The following is a 22435-nucleotide window of genomic DNA, read 5'->3' as shown; positions in this document are numbered from 1 at the left end:
GGAGATGAAGAAGCTTGCACAGGATAGGGTAGCATGGAGAGCTGCATCAAACCAGTCTCAGGACTGAAGACCACAACAACAACATAATGGTGTATATGAATACTGTCTGCAAAATGTGTATTCGCACGTTGTGAGCTACATCTCTTTTTCACCTCCAACCCACTCTTTTGATGGGTAGGTGGTCCTTACCCCACGACGATTCTTTCCAGATGGTAAGCGATATATGTACCATGTCTGGCTGAAATCGATCTACTGGTTCAGAAGGAGATGTGGAACATATGTACGTATATAGATTTTTATAACATGTATAGATTCCTACCTTCCGCGTATTTTTCTGGTCTTCAGTCCAAATACTGATTTGATGGTGGACTCTATGCCAGTCTATGCTGTGCAAGGCATATCGACTCTCCACTATTACTGCGAGCTATAAAGCTATATCTACTTTAACCTGCTTAGGGTGTTGATACGTCACTCTCTCTGTATTTCTGAGTTACGATATTTCCATGCATTATCAAATTCAAGATTCTTAGATGTCTCAGGATGTCTCACAGTAACTTATAAGCACTCCATCTTCAGGCCACAAGTGGCCCATCGGGACCATCCGACCGCCGTGTCATCCTCAGGTGAGGATGCGGATAGGAGGGGCTTGTTGTCGGCACACCGCACTCCCAGTCGATATGGTGGTTTTCTTTGACCGCTGCAATTCGATCGAGTAGCTCCTCGGTTGGCATCACGAAGCTGAGGGCACCCCGATAAATGGCAACAGCGCATGGCGGCCGGGATGGTCACCCATCCAAGTGCCAGCCATGGCCAACAGTGCTTAACTTTAGTGATCTGATGGGAACCGGTGTATCCACTGCAGCAAGGCCGTTGCCTCACAGTTACCTATACCTTCTTTTAATCAAATTGTGTCATAAATTTCTTTACTTCTCATTTCGATTCAGTACCTCCTGACACTTTATCTAATCTACTCGCCTAATCTTCAGCATTCTCCTGTAACACTAAATTTCTAAAGCTTCAATTATCTTTTTGTCCGAACTGTTTATTGTCCACATTTCACTTTCATCGAAGGATGCACTCCACACATATACTTTCAGAAAAGAGTTTCTTACACCTAAATTTAAGTTTGATTTTGAAAAAATTTCCGCTTTTCCTAAATGCTTTTCTTACTATTGCTGGTCAACATTTCATATGTTCTCTGCTTTTAACACTCTCACTTAACTTTTCTGTCCAAATAGCAAAACCTACAATTTTTACTAACTGATTTTCTAATCTGTTTCGTTCAGCATCGCAGGATGCCCTTCGAGTACATTCCATTCTGCGGACCTTCATGTCATAGCTAATACTCGGAACACTATCCAATATTTTTTTTCAGTTTTCAATACTCACTATACAGGGTGACTCCCTGATCACGTTAGAAACTTACAGGAATGACGGAGAAAGGTAAATGTATCAATGAGAAGTAAGGGACAGTGGTCTGGAAACGACCAAGACGAATTAATACATCTCTTCTATTGAACAAGATCTTGTAGCGATTGAGGTATACACTTCAGATCTATTAAGGTATGCACTTAAGAGCCCATGTGTACTTAACAATTTTTTGTTGTTTTCGTCCGAACTACCTCTTCCCAAAATATGGAAACCAAAGAACTCACAGTGGAAGAAGTCCACTGTAAGAATTATTTGAAAGATTTTCGTTTACAACCTTCGATTCTGTCGTTACCAGACCATGGCTCTGTACCTCAGAAACCTACATTTACTTTCTCCATCATCCCTGAAAGCCTGTAACATCTACTCGATACCATCCTGTATATTTCCAAGACTGTCTGCTATCTACTTTGCTAAATCGAGTACACTAAGAAGTAACACTCAACTACTAGACTATGTATTTCTGGCCTAACGCACTCTGCAGCTACATCAATTGACACCGGCCTCAACTACTGGCCTAATGTGTGCCACGCCCACATCCTTTGGACGTACAGGCACCATATCTACTGCTGCTGCCGTCTGAGTCGTTAGTAACTTGTACGGGGCATATTTTTGCTACATGTTGTTATCGTTGTGGTCTTCAGTCCGAAGAATGTTTCGATGCAGCTTTCCACGCTATTCTACTCTCTGCAACCAGCTTCATCTCCGAATAAATACTGCAACCTACATCCTTCCGAATGTGCTTACTGTATGCATCTCTTGGTCTCTATAATTTTTACCCTCACCCCCATCCAACACTTCCCTCCAGTACTAAACTGGTGATCCCTTGATATCTCTGAATGTTTCCTCTCAACCGATCCCTTCTTCTAGTCAAGATGCGCCACAAATTTCTTTTCTCCCCAAATCTATTTAGTACTTCCTCATTAATTCTTCTGTAGCACCACATACCAGGAGCTTTTATTCTCTTCTTGTCTGAAATTGTTATCATCTACGTCTCACTACACTCCAAACAAATAATTTCAGAAATGACTTTGTATTCCTTTTATCTATATTTGACGTTAACAAATTTATATTTTTCAGAAACTGCTTTCTCGCCATCGTTATCAGTTATTTTGCTACCCAAATAGCAAAACTTGTCCAGAATTGCAACTCAGTGGCTCCAGGAACACTATTCTGAGTTTAAACACTTCCGCAGATATGAAAATTATTGAGCATGTCTGGGATGCCTTACAACGTGTTGCACATAAGAGATCTCCACCCCTAGTACTCTTACGGATTTATAGATAACCCTGCAGGATTCGTGGAGTCAGTTCCCTCCAGCACTACATCAGATATTAGTCGAGTCTATGCCATGTTGCGGCGGTTTTGCGTCTCGTGGGGGTCCTCCACGATATTGCGCAGATGTACCAGTTTCCTTGGCTCTTCACTGTATAATCCTTGTCTTGCTTTTATTGATGTTCATCTTATATCGGCCTTTCAAAACAGTTCATTTAACTGCTCTTCTAAGTCCTTTGTATCTCTGACGGAATTATGATATCACTAGCAAACCACAAACTTTTTATTACATCTCCTTGAAATGTAATTGCTACTCCAAATATTTCTGTGATTTCCCTTACTCCTTGTTCAGTGTACAGACCGAATAACATCATGGATAGGCTACCACCCGGCCTCACTCCCTTTTCAATCACTTGTTCTCTTTCATGCCCATCGACTTTTATAACTGCTGTCCTGTTTCTGTGCAAGTTGTAAATAGCCTTTCGGTTCCTGTATTTTACTTTATTTTTATTTTTTATTTAAATGTCATGTTCCGTAGGACCAAATTGAGGAGCAAATCTCCAAGGTCATGGAACGTGTCAGTACATGAACTTACAACATAAAAAGTAATAACAGATAAAAATAAATGTTCATGAGCCTGAAAGAAAATCATAAGTTAACGCAAACGCTATCAGTAGTACAATGAGAATCATCTTAATTTTTCAAGGAACTCCTCGACAGAGTAGAAGGAGTGACCCATGAGGAAACTCTTCAGTTTCAATTTGAAAGCACGTGGATTACTGCTAAGATTTTTGAATTCGAGTGGCAGCTTATTGAAAATGGATGCAGCAGTATACTGCACACCTTTTTGCACAAGAGTTAAGGAAGTCCGATCCAAATGGAGGTTTGATTTCTGCCGAGTATTAACCGAGTAAAAGCTGCTTATTGTTGGAAATAAAGTAATATTGGTAACAAGAAACGACATTAATGAATATACATATTGAGAGGCCAATGTCAAAATACCCAGACTCGTGAAAAGAGGTAGACAAGAGGTTCGTGAACTCACACCACTTATTGGCCGAACAGTCCGTTTCTGAGCTAAAAATATCCTTCTAGAATGGGAAGAGTTACCTCAAAACATAACACCATACGACATAAGTGAATGAAAATAAGCAAAGTAGACTAATTTACGTGTCGAAATACCACTCACTTTCGATACCGTTCGAATAGTGAAAATGGCACTATTAAGTCTTTCAACAAGATCCTGAGCGTGGGCTTTCCACGACAGCTTACTATCTATCTGAACACCTAGGAATTTGAACTGTTCAGTTTCACTAATCATATGCCCGTTCTGTGAGATTAAAACGTCAGGTTTTGTTGAATTGTGTGTTAGGAACTGTAAAAACTGAGTCTTACTGTGATTTAAGGTTAGTTTATTTTCTACAAGCCATGAACTGAGGTCATGCACTGCTCTACTTGAAACCGAGTCAATGTTGCACACAACATCCTTTACTACCAAGCTAGTGTCATCAGCAAACAGAAATATTTTAGAGTTACCCATAATACTAGAGAGCATATCATTTCTATAAATAAGGAACAGGATCGGCCCCAACACTGATCCCTGGGGCACCCCCCACTTGGCAGTGCCCCACTTAGATCCCACATCACAGCCGTTATCAACATTGTGAATAATGACCTTTCGCTGCCTGTTGCTAAAGTAAGAGGTGAACCAGTTGTGTGCTACTCCCCTTATTCCGCAATGGTCCAACTTCTGGAGCAATATTGTGTGATCAACACAGTCAAATGCCATTGTTAAATCAAAAAATAATCCAAGCGTTCGAAACTTTTTGTTTAGCCCATACTCTTGCTACGTTCAGAATTTCATTGAGAGTATTCATTGTCAAAAACGCTATACACGTAAATTTGCCTTTCCTTAACCTACCCGCTAAAGTAAGTCGTAGAATTTCTCCGAAATCCAAACTGATCTTCTCTGAGGTCGGCTTCTACCAGTCTTTCGATTCTTCTTCTGTAAAGAATTTTGCAACCATGGCTTATTAAACTGGCAGTTCGATAATTTTCGCACTTGGCGGTACCTGCTTTTTACTCACTCTCTCTCTGGTAATTTTTCTTCAGGGGGAGTGCGCCATGCTGCTGCTGGTGATGGTGCTGGCAGCGGAGACGCGCGGCGCCGAAGACGCGGACGTGGACGACCTGGACGCGGCAGCCCTCCAGGGTCTCAGCGACCTGCCACTGGACGCCCTGCTGCGCGTGCGCAGAACGCTGGGCTCCCAGCACGCAGGTATATCTATACCAAACATTCAGTAGAGTATCATGTAAAAATCAGAAGTAAATCGGTAAAAACTTTTCAAGATTTGTGATACCAACCCTTCTCCCGTTATATATTGTATGTGTATGTGTATACTACAAAATTAAATAAATATTTAACTTATCTGCCTATGTGCGTCCCAATGTTTGAGTATCGTGTAAAAATTTGGAATAAATCGGTCAAGAACTTTTCTATATATGTGGTCTCTATGCTTCCCCTTTATATATGAATTACCTTCAAGTTGTCTCTCTACCATTCCACTCTCGAACGGCGTGCAGGAACAACGAGCACTTAATTTTTTCTGTGCGAGCCCTGATTTCTCTTTCAACTTTTTCAACGTCCTCCATCAATCTTGTCTGATGCATATCCCACACCGCACAGAAATACTCCAGAAGAGGACAGAGAAGTGGAACCTAACCAGTCTCTTTAGTAAACCTGGTACATGTTCTAAGTATTCTGCCAAAAAATTGCAGTCTTTCGTTTCCTTTTCCCACAACATTACTTATTTTATCATTCCAATTTAAGTTATTGGTAATTGTAACCTCTAGGTATTTAGTTGAGTATTATAGCATCTAGATTTGTGTGATTTATCGTAATTTAGCGAATCATTTTTAGTGTTCATGTGGATGACTTCACATGTTTCATGATTTAAAGTCAATTGCCACTTCTTGCAGAATACAGGTGTCTAAACCATTTTCAATTTGTAATAATCATCTAATGACATTACAGTTCTGCAAATGATAGCATCATCTGCAAAAAATCTAAGAGGGCTGCTCAGGTTGTCTCCTAAATCTGTCACGTAGTTCAAGAACCACAGAGGGCCCACAACACTTCCTTGGGGGACGGCAGATATTACTTCTGTTTTACTCGACAATTTTCTGTCCAGTCGCACAACTGAGACAACACTCCATAGGCGCACAATTTAATTAGAAGTCGCTTCTGAGGAACGATGTCATATTTCTTCTGGAAATCTGAAAATAAGGAACCAACGTGAGGTCCCCTGTCGATAGCACTCATTACTTCGCGAAAATAAAGAATTAGTCGAGTTTCACAAGAATGATATTTTCTGAATCCGTGTTCGCTCTTGGTGAATAAATCGTTTTCTTCGAAGTGATTCATAATGTTCGAGCACAGCATCCGTTACAAAATGCTACTATAAATCGACGATAGTGATATGGCTCTTTAATTCAGTGGATTACTTCTATTTCCTGTCTTGGGAATTGGTGTGACTTGTACAACTTTCTAGTCTCTGGGTACGGATCTTTGTACGAGCGAATGGTCGTAGATGACTGCCAAGCAAGGAGCTATTGCACCAACGTACTCTGAAAGACCCCTGACAGGTATGCAATCTGAACCAGAGGAATTGCCTTTCTTAAATGTTTTAAGCAGTTTCGCTACACCAAGGATATATTTACTTCTAAGTTACTCATGTTGGGAGTACTTTACGTATCGCATTTTTTTAAATTAACAGTGTAAATGACGAGAAAAATGAAAACACTGATAGTAGCAGTAGAGAAAGGCCAGAAGTCTGTTTCTGTGCGACTTGCTACAAGTTTTTAGCAGCAAATGACCCACCATAGTTGCCAAGGTGATACGTCTCTCCGTAATATTAATAAATAAATAAATAAATGTCCAGCATGGCCCGGTTACTGCATTCATTATTGCTTTCAGGTACGGAGGGGAACAAGGTCAGTCCTGCTAACAGCTTTCCCGTAAGCATCTTAGCACTGTGACAGCCGTGGGTGAACCGCCTACATCTACGTCTAAGAGGGTTGTCGGTTGCGAAATGGAAACCACAGTAAAAACCAGAAACGTTTTATTTGCAACAGTTAGGTACACCTTCCACCTATTTCTCTACACATTCGCCTCTCCAACTTCGAGTTTTGTCATAGTGTTGCATCAATTTTCTAATATCCTCGTCATAGAAAGCAGCCGCCTGTGCTTTCGGCCAGTTATCTGCACTGGTCTGCAGCTCGTTGTCTCTGGAAAAATTTTGTCTTCATAGCCAGCGGTTCTTGTGAGCAGAGATGAGGCTTAGGGGGGAGCCAACTACGGACTGTATTGTGGGTGACCAAACACTTCTCATCGGAAACGCTGTAGGAGCGTCTTCATTGCCCCTGCAGTGTGCGGCCGAGAATTGGCATGAAGAAGGAACTGCTCGACAGTTGTGTTATGTGGGCTGCATGACACAGGCGAAATCTGTAACCGGGCCATCATACTTGGCGGCAGACGCTATTTCCTGCGAATCTTTACATGCTCACTGTTCACTCAAAACTGAAAAGAGCGACGCGACACGATCGAAGGGCATACTAGAGACACTGCCCAACACACCTGTGCAAAGCTTTACCGGGTGTTCGCGACCGATTGTAACTTACTTTCTGGACAACCCTCGTACTCCTGCATCTATACTCTGCAAACTACTGCGAAGTGCATGGTAGAGAGTACGTCGCATTGTACCAGTTGTTGATTGTATGACTGCCTCTGTGCCAGCAGTAACCTCGTCCCCATGTCAACGATACGTAGGGGATTGTAGTGTATTCCTAGAGTCATCGTTCAAAAAATGTACAGATGTGTATGAAATCTTATGGGTCTTAACTGCTAAGGTCATCAGTCCCTAAGCTTACACACTACCTAACCTAAATTATCCTAAGGACAAACACAACCATGCCCGAGGGAGGACTCGAACCTCCGCCGGGACCAGCCGCACAGTCCATGACTGCAGCGCCTAAGACCGCTCGGCTAATCCCGCGCGGCAGAGTCATCGCTTAAAGCCAGTCCTTGAAACCTCGTTAGTAAACTTTGTCGGGATAGTTAACGTCTATCTTCAATTGTCTGTAACGCAGTTTCTTCAGTATCTCTGTGACACTCTCCCACGAGTCAAACAACCTGTGACCATTCGTGCTGTCCTTCTCTGTATAAACTCGGTGTCTCCTGTTAGTTCTATCTGATAAGGGCCCCACACACTTGAGCAGTATTCTAGAGCCGGTCGCACGAGTTATTTGTAAGTAATCTACTTCATAGACTGACTGCACTTCCCCAGTATTCTACCAATAAACCGAAGTCTATCACCTGCTTTATCCACGACTAAGCTTACGCAATCATTCCATTTCGTATCCCAATGAAATGCTACAACCAGATATTTGTATAAGTTGGCTGTCTTTATCAGTGACTCACTGGTACAAGATGGGGTAATAAGAATGATCCGAGCCAGTGGATACCATTGGAGGTGAATTTCTGGATGCATTAACTGAGGAGGAAAAGACCTACAGTTACTTCCAATGGGATCGAGCAATTGCCCGTGCAGCCGGCCCAACCTTGGAACACATTTGCACAGTCTTCACGCTGAGGTCAGTCCAATCACGGCCCCAGCTGGCCACCCAGGTCACATGATATATCAGTTTGCAATTACTTTGTGTGGGGAGACATCAAGTGTAAGAAGTATCGCAACAACCCACATAGTCTTCAAGAACGGCAGGAGAACATTTCGGATGACATTGCAGTAATTTCATCAGCCTAGCTTCACTCCACCGTCTGCAACTCGTTGACCAGTGCCCAAAAATGCCAAGAGATGAATAGCGCTCACTTGAGCAACTGCTGTAGTCAGGTTGCCAATCTTTGCACCGCTCTGAAATCTAATTAAGACCTGACTAAAAATTTATGCAGCTCCTTTCAGATTGTACTTCACTCTAGATAACTGCACATCCAAAAACCCTGAGTTTGCTATTAGTATTACCTACAAGGTCATTAATACACAACATGCACAGAAACGGTCCCAACACACTTCCCTGGTTGCACACCTTCTGGGCTAGGGCAACATTCTGCCTGTGGTCGCAGCTGAACCAGCTGCGCCGCGCGGTTACCGTCGAAGTACGAGGCGTGTTTTTTTAAGTAATTACCGTTTGTAAATTTTTAAAAAAAGACGTGCTAAGATATCTCAATAATTTTATTTTTACATGAAAGCCTTTACCCTAATCTACTTTTCTACATAATTTCCGTTAATATTGAGGAACTTATCATAACGTTGTACCAGTTTTTGAATACCCACGTCATAGAAGTCTGCCGCCTGACTTGTTAACCACTGCATCACCACTGTTTTGACTTCGTCATCGTCTTGAAGACGATGACCGCCCAGGTGTTTCTTCAAGTGCAGGAACAGATGGTAGTCACTGCGCGCAAGATCGGAGCTGTACGGAGGATGATCCAGAGTTTCCCACCGAAAAGACATGATGAGATGTTTGGTCTGATTCATCACATGCGGACGGGCATTGTCTTGTAGCAAAAGAATGCCCTTGCTCAACTTCCGTGGACTGTTGCTTTGATTCTGGTGTGACGTAGGCCACCCACGTTTCATCGCCCCTAACAATTTGGCTTAAGAAATCATCACCGTCGTTGTGGTACCGCTCAAGGAAAGTCAGTGTACTGTCTAAACGTTTGGTTTTGTGCACATCCGTCAACATTTCCGGTACCCAACGTGCGCACAATTTTCGGTAATTCAAGTGCTCGGTCACAATGCCATACAAAACACTACGAGAAACGTTAGGAAAGTCATCCCGCAAGGAAGAACGTCTGTTTTCTCTCACCTTATTGTCCACTTCCTGCACCGTACTTTCATTAACGACAGAAGGACGCCCACTCCGTTGTTCGTAGTGCACATTTGTGCGACCATCTTTAAATGCTCTCCCCCACTTTCTCACTATTTCATCACTCATAATGTTTTCTCTGTAAACTGCACAGATCTCAGGATGAATATCGATCGCTTTTAGGCCTTTACCACCAAGAAATCTTAAAACAGCTCGTACTTCACAGTCGGCGGGATCCACCATTATCGGAGGCATCTTAAACAGTACACAACGTAAACAACGCAGAATCAGACTGTAATGGCGTCAGTGCGTAGATTAAGGTACAGGCTTTCATGTAAAAATAAAATTATTGGGATATCGTTGCGTTTTTTTTTTAAATTTCAAAACGGAGCTTACTTAAAAAACACGCCTCGTAGCAGCCGGAGGAGAGATTTAACTCAGTAACGCAATTAACGAGTGCTCTGCGAGTCCAGACCTGCTTTTTCTGCATTGTTTCAGCAACCGAAGAGGTGGCGACGGTGGCGTCGGGGACCGAACCCGTCACGGAGCATGGCGCTCCTGCGGAGGCGGCGGGGGCAGTGGGGGTGGCAGTCGGAGGCGGCCCCGTGGCGGAGGCGCTGGTGGGCGGCGGGCCTGGCCCAAAGGCTGCCAGGAGGGGCGGCAGCGCCGGGGGCGGCGGATACGGTGAGCTGGCGCTCCTGTCCGTCCGCCATTCTCTCACACGGATTTATTTTTATTTTTCTTGGGCCTTCAGTCTTCTGACTGGTTTGATGCGGCCCGCCACGAACTCCGTGTCCTATTTATTTTGGCAATGACACTACCTGACTAGTCTCTTAAACTTCAGCGTCCTCTTCATCGCTACTAAATTGTGATTTGAGTCTATATCTGCTCAGAGGAATGCCTTACAATCCAGCATCGGAGTCCGGAATCTCTGCCTGGCCATGACAGAACCTAACAGAAATCTTTCTGTATCTCCCAGCCTTTTCCAAGTATACTTCCTCCTCTTGTTGATTCTTGAACAGAGCATTTGGTATTACCTCAATTAGTCTTTCTCCTCTCTCATTCCTACCACCAAAGCCATATCATACTGTAACCCTTTCTTCTATTCCTTCCCCTACAACCGCAGTCCAATCCTCCATGACTCATTTCCCTGCAAGTGCTGAACTATCCATTCAGTATCCCCATATTCTTACTTTATCTCTTCATCTTGAGCATGCGAAGCTGGTATGTACACCTAAACCATTACTATCGGTGTTGGGTTTGCTGTTGACTCACACTTTGTCGTACCTTTCTATTCATAATGAATCCTACTCCTGTTATTCCATATTCTGCTGCTGCTGATATTACCACATACTCATCTGACCAGAACTCGTGGTATTTCACTTCACTGACTCACTATATCTAGACTGAGGCTTTGCATTTCCCTTTCCTGCTTTTCACTAAAACCTTCAAAGTCCTTACTTTCCACACCCCGACTCATAGAACATTATTCTTTCGTCGGTTATACAGTCCTTTCCTCTTAGTCATCTCCCCCTTGCATTCCCTTCCTGGAGATCCTGTAGAGGACAATTTGAGAATCTTTTGCCAGTGGATACCTTTTCAGTTATAGGCTGCATGTCCTGTGGATATACATTATGTGTATGTGATGTAGTGGTTTCCACTGCCTTCTGCATCCTCACGCCGTTGATCATTTCTAATTTTTCTGCCTTTTGGCGACAGTTTTGCACCCAAAGGGCAAGAAAGTGCCTTGAACCTTGATGACGCCATCGATGAGACAGTTTGGTGCCAGAGCCCGCTCTACTACACTATTTGCAAGAGCTGTCTGTGACCGGCCCTCTACAGCAACCAATGCAGGCACACTCTTAGGACTCTGATAGGTGCTAGATGAGGTTAAGCCAAACTACGGGAGTTGAGAGTGGCTCTGCAGCTTAGTACTTGAGGCTGGTGTAGGAGCTATCCCATAAAAACTGTCATACACGCGTTAGCTGTATGTGTTCTTGTGTTGTGTTATTTGCAATACCATAGCTGTTTTCGTTACTTGTCGCACAAGGAAATTCGACCAGTGAGCGAGTAGACGTACTACTTCAAAAGAAATTATTCCAGGAGCAACATCTCCGTTAAAACAGGGACTGCAACAGCCAGCTGCAGTCATGACCTTGCGGCGGCAACAGGACACGTGATCATGATGATGTTTGGTTTGTGGGGTGGTCGACTGCGCCGTTATGAGGGCCCGTACGAAGTCCCAACCTTTGCTCAGCCCAATCTCGCTACTTTCATGAATGATGATGAAATGACAAGGACAACACAAACATCCAGTCATCTCGAGGCAGGTGAAAATCCCTGACCTCGCCGGGAATCGAACCCGGGACCCCGTGCGCGGGAAGCGGGGATGCGACTGCGAGACCACGAGCTATGGACAAGAGGACACGTGGCCTGGTGAGTCTGTGTTCTGCCGTCACGCTCTCTGAGATTCCAGTCTGGGTTCCAGCACAGCTGTGTGGTCACACGATGCTGACACACCGCTCTCAAGTGACTAATGGCGTAACGAGTGTCTCAGACCTGTTTCCAAGCCCACTCCCCAGTCACCTGTGTAGTTCAGCTGAAATTGATGCTTCAACCAGCACAGGCCGATGAATGGGTCAGGGCGCATATGGCGACCGGAGCCCGCCCCACGAGTACCGGTGTCAGTTTGCAGTGTCCCACCCGGATTTGTTCTAATAAGGAGCGCCTAACTGCTGCAAATGACCCAAGTCGGCAATCGCAATCGTTCAAATCGGGTGGACAGTCGCATGTAGTGCTCAGCATTTCCACTTATGATCGCTTTCTAGTAAACAGAACATGCGCACTACCAGGCAACAGGAATTTTAAATAAACGAAACAATTACTACTGTATAAAGAAACTACAGAGCATAACAGAAGACTGTATACAGTCAGCTGTTGAGATGACAATTACGTAACTGTATGAATTAACAAATGAGATTGTCTAGTGGGAATATCAACACTTAATCTATACAAAATATCACTATCAGGAACATAAATTACCTACTAACACGTATAATGAAATATAGTCATAAAACCTACTAAACATTGAGGACACTAAGCTACTGTGTTGGTTGCTTTCTTAATGTGTGTCTATAAATATTACATTCGTATTTCTTTCAAGTAAAACACTAGTTGTATTTACATCATTTATCAGTATTATAGCGGATGTTGCACTTTCTGAATAACATACGCTTTCAAGGTGAAATATCACTTTATCATAGACTTTAACTGAACAGAAAACTACGCTTGTCACGCACACTATAGCTCATTGAAACCCACCAAAGCATATCCTACTGAAAATAATATAAAGTCATAATATCTTTAATCATCTTCACCTAGTATCCAGCAACTGCAACATATTGTTTTTTAAATACTTTAGGTACTAAATATTTCCAATACAGAGACTTCTTTGATGCAGCTCTCCATGCTACTTTATCCTGTGCAAGCCTCTTCATCTCCCAGTACCTACTGCAACCTACATCCTTCTGAATCTGATTAGTGTATTCATCTCTTGGCCTCCCTCTACGATTTTTACCCTCCACGCTGCCCTCCAGTACTAAATTGGTGATCCCTTGATGCCTCAGAACATGTCCTACTAACCGATCCCTTCTTCCAGTCAAGTTGTGCCACAAACTTCTCTTCTTCCAAATTCTGTTTAGCACCACCTCATTAGTTACGTGATCTACCCATCTAATCTTCGGCATTCTTCTGTAGCACCACATTTCGAAAGCTTCTACTCTCTTCTTGTCTAAACTATTTATCTTCCACGTTTCACTTCCTTACATGGCTACACTCTGTACAAATACTTTCAGAAACGACTTCCGACACTTAAATCTATACTCGATATTAACAAATATCTCTTCTTCAGAAACGTTTCCTTGCCATTGCCAGTCTACATTTAATACCCTCTCTACTTCGACCATCATCAGTTATTTTGCTCCCCAAGTAGCAGAACTCCTTTACTACTTTAAATGTCTCATTTCCTAATCTAATTCCCTCAGCATCATCCGATTTAATTCGACTACATTTCTTTATCCTTGTTTTGATTTTGTCTATGTTCGTGTTATACCCTCCTTCCAAGACACTGTCCATTCCATTGATCTGCTCTTCCAGGTCCTTTGCTGTCTCTGACAGAATTACAATCTCATCGGCAAACCTCAAAGTTTCTCTTTCTTATCCTTAGATTTTAAGTCCTACCCCAAATTTTTCATTTACTGCTTGCTCAATGTACAGATTGAATAACATCGGGGAGAGGCTACAACCCTGTCTCACTCCCTTCTCAACCACTGCTGCCCTTTCATGCACCTCGACTCTTATAACTGCCATCTGGTTTCTGTACAAAATGTAAACAGCCTTTCGCTCCCTTTATTTTACCCCTGCCACCTTCGGGCTTTGAAAGAGACTATTCCAGTCAACACTGTCAAAAGCTTTCTCTATAAATGCTAGAAACGTAGGTGTGCCTTTCCTTAAACTACTTTCTAAGATAAGTCGTAGGGTTAGTACTGTCTCGCGTGTTCCTACATTTACATGGAATCCAAACTGATCTTACCTGAGGTAGGCTTCTACTATTTTTTGCATTCGTCTGTGGAGATTTCGTATTAGTATTTTGCAACCGTGACTTATTAAACTGATAGTTCGGTAATTTTCACACCTGTCAACACCTGCTTTCTTTGGGATTAGAATTATTATATTCTTGTAGAAGTCTGAGGGTATTTTGCATGTCTCATGCATCTAGCTCATGAGATGGCAGAGAATTGTAAGGTTTGCAATATTCGTTTGGCAGGAAAAAGAACACTCAAACACAGCACATGGAATGAAGGTTTTCCTTTAAACAATATTCACATGGGTATTACTTAATGTAACACAGCAGTTACGTCATGGCTTTTACAGAACAGTCAGTCTTACTGGTGTGAAGTAAAGTCTTACTGGTATGATGTCCACATTAAACTGACTGCACAAATAAAATATATATATATACTTTCATCTTTTACACTGCTGGTGAGATTATCTTCAAGCCTCTAGTGAGAAGTGCCATAAAACGAAGAATCAGCAGCTTGCATTTGTGGTCTGAAGCAACATCGTTACTTCAATACTATTTCTTATCCCGAATAATGTTTCTTGATGCAGCATAGTGCTTAAGATTACCCAACATACAAGAGCTTAAAAGTGGCGATTAAATAGACCGACTTCTCCTTCAGTGGATTATCGCAGCTTAAATAATGCACTGCAGAAATACGTGTAGCATTTATGTCTCGTCCAATAAGCTAATAAGCCCAGAATTCAACGACAGACTACTAACAACTATATGTGTTCATCACAAAAAACGTGTGCAATACTTCTCCTAGAACCTCTTCGTGATATGTGAAACTGCGGTAACTTTGGCGCCTAAACTGATCTGTGGGTATGAGCCCGATGATTCTGACTGAATACTAAAGTCATGACCACGTACATAGCTTCCTTCTAACTATGCATAAAATGTGCAAACAATTATTTAAAGAGCATAATTCACAAATATGTGTAACACGTAACACTGCACGGTTACTTGCTTCAGCGTCCACTTGAGGCGCTACTGCCTGTAGTATGCTGGATTCTTACTACTGCCTCTAGGTGGCATACGCTTAGTATAAGGCGATTTCTTACGCCCCTCTCACATTAGTTAGCAGTCAGATGTTTAAGCATTGCCAACGGTTGTAATGAAACTATTCTGAAAAATATTGTGTGAGTGAATTATGATGGTAAACAGAGCCTTAAAGATACTTGCACACTACTGGCCATTAAAATTGCTACACCACGACGACGACGTGCTACAGACGTGAAATTTAGCCGACAGAAAGAACATGCTGTGATATGCAAATGATTAGCTATACAGAGCATTCACACAAGGTTGGCGCCGGTGGCGACAGCTACAACGTGCTGACATGAGGAAAGTTTCCAACCGATTTCTCGTACACAAATAGAAGATGACCGGCGTTGCCTGGTGAAACGTTGTTGGGATGCCACGTGTAAGGAGGAGAAATGTGTACCATCACGTTTCCGACTTTGATAAAGGTCGGATGGCAGCCTATCGCGATTGCGGTTTATAGTATCGCGACATTGCTGCTCGCGTTGGTCGATATCCAATGACTGTTAGCAGAATACGGAAACTGTGGGTTCAGGAGGGTAATACGGAACGCTGTGCTGGGCCCCAACGGCCTCGTATCACTAGCAGTCGAGATGACAGGCATCTTATCCGCATGGCTGTAACGGATCGTGCAGTCACGTCTCGATCCCTGAGTCAAGAGATGGGGACGTTTGCAAGACAACAACCATCTGCACGAACAGTTCGACGACGTTTGCAGCAGCATGGACTATCAGCTCGGAGACCATGGCTGCGGTTACCCTTGACGCTGCATTAGGGACAGGAGCGCCTGCGATGGTGTACTCAACGACGAAGGTGGGTGCACGAATGGCAAAACGATATTTTTGCGGATGAATCCAGGTTCTGTTTAGAGCATCACGATCGTCGCATCCGTGTTTGGCGACATCGCGATGAACACACGTTGGAAGAGTGTATTCGTCATCGCCATACTGGTGTATCACTCAGCGTGATGGTATGGGGTGCCATCGGTTACACGTCTCGGTCACCTCTTGTTCGCATTGACGGCACTTTGAACAGTGGACGTTACATTTCAGATGTGTTACGACCCGTGGCTCTACCCTTCATTCGACTCCTGCGAAACCCTACATTTCAGCAGGATAATGCACGAGCGTATGTTGCAGGTCCTTTCTGGATTCAGGAAATGTTCGACTGCTGCATATTCTCCAGATCTCTCATCAAATGAAAACTTCTGGGCAATGGTGGCCGAGCAACTGGCTCGTCACAATACGCCAGTCAGTACTCTTGATGAACTGTGGTATCGTGTTGAAGCTGCACGGGCAGCTGTACCCCTACACGCCATGCAAGCTCTGTTTGACTCAATGCCCAGGCGTATCAAGGCCGTTATTACGGCCAGAGGTGGTTGTTCTGGCTACTGATTGGTAATGCTCTATGCACCCAAATGCGTGAAGATGTAATCACATGTCTGTTCTAGTATAATAAATTTGTCCAATGAATACCCGTTTATCATCTGCATTTCTTCTTGGTGTAGCAATTTTAATGGCCAGTAGTGCATGATTACAAGTTCCCAGACAACACCACACGTGGCACTGTTGTCGTATGCGGTGTACCCCGGATTTGTGTTCATGAGGACAGTGATTGCTGTATGTTTGGGCAGTGTTTGGCGTTCCACAGGGTACGGCCCTAGCGCCGGCATGATGAAGAAGGGCAAGCAGAAGGGCATGGCGGACATCTTCCAGGGCTCCGTCACGGCGCTCGCCTTCCTCGCCTTCGCCGGGTACATCGTCTGCCTCGTGGTGCACGCCATCCGATCCAGCGGTGAGTACGTAGCAGTAAGTGCAGTACAAGGCTGGTCCTATCTACCTCTGGGGCTTCAGAAGACGACTGCACGACAGCTACACACAGAAAAATGACAGGGGATAGGATATACAATATTTTAACTTTTCTTAGAGTTACATGTTCTCCGTGTCTTTCGCGACGGCATACACGAATAAAACATTCTCGCTTTTCATGCCGCGTCATTTCGAAAACAATCCTCAAGCTTTCGATGACCATCTCCGCCATCGTCGTCAGGAGTTCACTGACTGCGGGGGCTGCTACGGTTTCTCGCTTATATAGGCATGATGACATCATCAGCAGCCAATCAGATAGACCCAATGTGGCGCACGGGTAAGTCGACCCGGGCAGCTAGCGGAGCTATTGCCTGTGGCACCACTGGTGACGTCAGGTGGCGCCAGGGGCTGGCGCCATGTTTGAAACTGCCTCTCCCGCGTCGCGCATCTGTCTCTGCTTTCTTTCGATGTCCATCGCTCGCCCCACTCTGAACTCCCGACGATGATGGCGGAGATGTTCGTCGAAAGCTCGAGGATTTTATTCGAATTGACGCGGCTATAAAACCGAGAATGTTTAATTCTTTTTTTAGAGTTCTTCAATATGGAAGCTTTTCGGATGCAGCAAACGTTAGTAGAGGAACATGGTGCGAAGTAGAATGAAGACGTCGACGTCACTACAGATGGAAGACAAGCTTGTGTTAAGGATGTGGAAGAAATCGGCCGTGCCCTTTCAACACAATGATCCCAGCATTTATCTGGAGCAGTTTAGGGCAATCTGGGTGGTTGCACATTCAGTTCAATTCAATTTATTGCTACTAATTGTAGACCTGTTATCTGGAAATTCTAAACAGGTCGTACATATTCAATAGTCATGGTGATATATGAAGGGCTTATTTCATTAATGGTACAAGCCCATTTTTGTTCATTGTGAGATACAGAGTTCTAAAGTTAAGTGAGCGCTGAAAAATCTGCAGAGATACCAGAAATATTCAAGTACAAGCCCATTTTTGTTCATTCTGCGATACAGAGTCCTAAAGTTATATGTACTTGAAAATTTCTGGTATCTCTGCAGATTTTTCAGCGCTCTCTTAACTTTACTACTTAAATAAGCCTTTCATATGTATTATGCTTTATATTAAATGTGTAGTAACGAAACATTTGGAAAATAAGAATAAATAAAAAAATCATAAAATAAAAGGAATGAACTTAAGCTCCATGAGAATAAGTTCCACGTTACATTACGACATGTGTTACTGGCAGCGCCTGAAGAACTTGACGTTTCCTGACTAATTACAGCTATAGCTACTTCTAAACTTGTTGTTGCTACACTATTACACTATTTATCACCCACACTGTATTGTTGATGTTTGGTTTGTGGGGCACTCAACTGCGCAATTAACATTGTCCATAGAAATCCACAACCTCTACTCAGTCCAGTCTCGCCACTGTAATGAATGATGAGGACAACACAAACACTCAGTCATCTCGAGGCAGGTGAAAATCCCTGACCCTGCCGGGAATCGAACCCGGCACCTCGTGCTAGGAAATCGAGAATGCGACCGTGGGAGACCAGGAGCTGCGGACCCCGTGTGTGTGTGTGTGTGTGTTTGTGTGTGTGTGTGTGTGTGTGCGTGTGCGCGTGCGCGCGCGCTTTGGGATCCCTCAAGTCTGTGCATACCCCTGTGGGTAGCCAAAGCAATCTTTTTTCTTTTATATGACGTTTCTCTTAATTTAATTCATGGGTGCTTATCATTATTGATTGAGGAAACGCTTCTTGTGACATATTGACATTATTCTGATATTCAGAGCGCCCTCTTGATCCTGTAGTTGCCTTTTACATATTCGATGTGCTATCATACAGACTGTAGTTCACAGGTTTTGGTCATGTACAATTGTTTGCACATGACAGTCTAAGTGTCTCACTTCTTGATAAACGTGACGTCTGAAAACGACGTGCTCAGTGGAGTCTTCCTTTCTACATTCACAGTGTGTTACTACATCCCACTCGATGCTAATATTTGCGATACGGGCCGTCACCTGTTAACAGGTACACCATACCTTCATCAAGAGCAAAACCATCACATTCTCGAATCTGACTCCAGGGTGCTTACACTATGCCACCTTACTTGGTAACATGACACTGTGTCTAGTCCCCATATGAACCACTAAAGGAGAGGAAACTCACGGTGGGAAGCATACCAAATCCAGCGCCGAGGCAGTCCGGTACATATGAGATGATCATAGATGTGGGAAGAAAGTGTCGTGGAGCACTGTCTTGGTGCAAACTGTTGCAGTAATTTTGGCATAAGCCATTGCTGCAGTTGGTTTAAGTACGCACATTCAGTCACATTTTTCTCCCAGAAGCTATTGCAGAGGACGTGGTACAGAAAACGTTAATTTCAGGTGAACCACGGTTGTCTTGTGTGCATGTTCTGGGCTTCACCTTTCCTGACACTTGAAACGTGACTTCATCGCCGGAGACTAAGTTCTGTGAAAAACGATCTTCCACCAGTAGCCGCTGCAAGTCATTACGGGAGTCAAAACGAAGATCATTGCCCCAAGCACTCAACAAGTGTAACAACTGCAGTTGGTACAGTTCTACACGTAGTTTGCAGAGAATGCGTCAGTCAGCTGACAGAGACGTCTGCAGTCCTCTGGTCGCAGGTGCCTTTTGGACTCATTCAGTCTCCTGACGACCGACTTCCACACAAGCTCCTCCTCCTCTGTTGAAGTTCTTTTCTTCTCACCACATAAGCAGTCCGCCTAATGGAATGTGCTGTACCACCCGTAGCTTGTTTTGTCTGTTGCTGCTGTAATCTGATATTTTGTACTAAATCATACCTGAGCGGTCAGAGCTGACTCACATTAGCTATTACAACACACGTAGCACAGACATCGCTCCTTTAAATGGCAATTTCTGACACATCTGTCACCTCTCTGGACTAGAGTTTTGAGCACTCCGTTCTTCTGTGCCGGATGGTGGCAGCTGTTGGTTTGCAGTGTGTGTTGGTTTGCGGCACACACTGTGCCCAAATGTGCCATCAGCCTTCCTCTTGACTAATACATCCAGGAATGGAAGTTGTCCATCATTTTCCATCTCCACTGTGAATGTTACATTCGGATGGCGAGAATTCAGATGTTGTATAAAATCATCTACCTTCTCTCTGCCACGGGGCCAAATGAGAAAGGTACACTATGTGATCAAAAGCATCCGGACACCCGGCTGAAAATGATTTAAAAGTACGCGGCGCCCTCCACCGGTAATCCTGGAATTCCCTGTGGTGTTGGCCCACCCTTAGATTTGATGACAGCTTCCACTCTCGCAGGCATACGTTCAATCTGGTGCTGGAAGGTTTCTTGGGGAATTGCAACGCATTATTCACGGAATTCTGCACTGAGGAGAGGTATCGATGTCGGTTGGTGAGGCCTGGCACGAAATCGGCGTTCCAAAACGTCCCACAGGTGTTCTAGAGGATTCAGCAACTCGACATGGCATGGACTCAACAAGTTGTTGGAAGTCCTCTTCAGAAACACAGAGCCATGCTGTCTCTATAGACGCCTATAATTGCAATAGTGTTGCCAGTGCAAGATTTTGTGCATAAACTGACCTCCTGATTATGTCCTATTAATTTGCTATGGGATTCCTGTTATGCGATGTGGATGACCAAATTACTTGCTCGAACTGTCCAGAATGTTCTTCAAACCTATCTCGAACACCTGTGACCTGGTGACATGGGACTTTATCATCGATAAAAATTACGCTGTAGTTGTCTCCAAGTCGCCAAAAATAAGCACTTCCAGTCAATGATCGGTTCAGCTGGACCAGAAGGTCCAGTTCATTCCAAGTAAACACAACGCACACTATTACGGAGCCACCTCCACACTGCCTCGTTGACAACTTGGGTCCATGGCTTCGGCGGGGACTGTGCCACATTCTAAGCCTACCATCAGCTCTAATCAACTGAAATCATGGCTCATCTGACCAGGGCTGATTTTTCCGGTGGTCTATGGTCCAACCGATACGGTCACGAGCTCATGAAAGGCGCTGCAGGCGATGCTGTGCTGTTAGCAAAGGCAGTCCCGTCGGAGGTCCGCTGCCACAGCCCATTGACGCCACATTTCGCCACACTGTCCTAACGCATCCATTCTTCGCACGTCCCACATTCATTTCTGCTGTTACCCCAAGCAGTACTTCTTGTCTCTTAGCACTGACAGCCCTAGCGAAAGACCGATGCTCTCGGTCGTTAAGCGATGACCATCGACCACTGCGTAATCTGTGGTAATGGGCAATGAGTCAAATTTGGTATTCTCGGCACACTCTTGACATGCGGAGTATTGAATTACCTAAAGATCTTCGAAAGGGAATGTCCCATGTGTCTTGCTCCAGTTACCATTTCGCATTCAGAATCCGTTATTTCTTGTCGTGCGCCCATGGTCACGTTGCAAACATCTTCACATGAATGACCTGAGTGCTAATGACAGCTCCTCCAATACGCCGCCCCTTTATACCTTGTGAACGTGATACTACCTCCATCTGTATACGTAAACACTTCTATCCTATGACTTTTGTGACCTGATTGTACACGAGCACTGTTGTTCATTCTGGGACCGTTACCAGGTGGTATAACACGAGGAATAGAGGAGATACGATGAAAAGGAACTCTAATGGCACACTGTACAAGAGACTCATTGAGTGTCGCGGGGTGGGTAACTGTTGAAATCGAACCCATTAATTCCTAGACGAGTCAACAAACACATTGCTACCTTCCAGGTACACTGCCTGACCAAATAGACAGAAGTACCCTCAAGGCGAGGAGGAAACGAAGCGAAACTTCATGCATTGAGTGGATATGTAGTGTTATCTCATTCATTACAAAATAAAGTCAAATTTACAAAAAACTTGCCACTATGGGCCCTCTTAGCATGACTTTGCACCCTCTCTGCCCTGGATGCATGGACTCGTTGTGCTGGGAAGGATGTCACAAAATAGCCGTATCCTCTTCTTACACAAAATGGTCCTCGCTAGTTGACGTTTTATACGGTCCCAGACACGTTTGTCTACATCTACATCTACATTTATACTCCGCAAACCACCCAACGGTGTGTGGCGGAGGGCACTTTACGTGCCACTGTCATTACCTCCCTTTCCTGTTCCAGTCGCTTATGGTTCACGGGAAGAACGACTGCCGGAAAGCCTCCGTGCGCGCTCGAATCTCTCTAATTTTACATTCGTGATCTCCTCGGGAGTTATAAGTAGGGGGAAGCAATATATTCGATATCTCATCCAGAAACGCACCCTCTCGAAACCTGGACAACAAGCTACACCGCGATGCAGAGCGCTTCTCTTGCACAGTCTGCCACTTGAGTTTGTTAAACA

At 44.1% G+C, this 22435-nt stretch overlaps 1 protein-coding gene and 1 pseudogene across 1 annotated transcript in view; one reads left to right on the top strand and one right to left on the bottom strand.

Moving 5' to 3' along the window:
* Positions 1-22435, top strand: part of LOC126291767 (uncharacterized) — a 40333-nt gene that overhangs the window by 3509 nt on the left and 14389 nt on the right. Inside the window, exons 2-4 of the mRNA XM_049985451.1 lie at positions 4816-4981; positions 10087-10272; positions 16901-17044. Coding sequence (XP_049841408.1) covers positions 4828-4981; positions 10087-10272; positions 16901-17044 — 484 coding nt within the window. The 5' untranslated portion in view covers positions 4816-4827. The remainder of the gene's footprint in view (positions 1-4815; positions 4982-10086; positions 10273-16900; positions 17045-22435) is intronic.
* On the bottom strand, positions 758-875 carry LOC126292519 (5S ribosomal RNA; annotated as a pseudogene).

The sequence above is a fragment of the Schistocerca gregaria genome, chromosome 9, assembly GCF_023897955.1.
Source record: "Schistocerca gregaria isolate iqSchGreg1 chromosome 9, iqSchGreg1.2, whole genome shotgun sequence".
Lineage (NCBI taxonomy): Eukaryota > Metazoa > Arthropoda > Insecta > Orthoptera > Acrididae > Schistocerca > Schistocerca gregaria.
The sequence above is the reverse complement of the archived record's forward strand: the minus strand, read 5'-3'. Positions and strand labels throughout refer to the sequence as shown.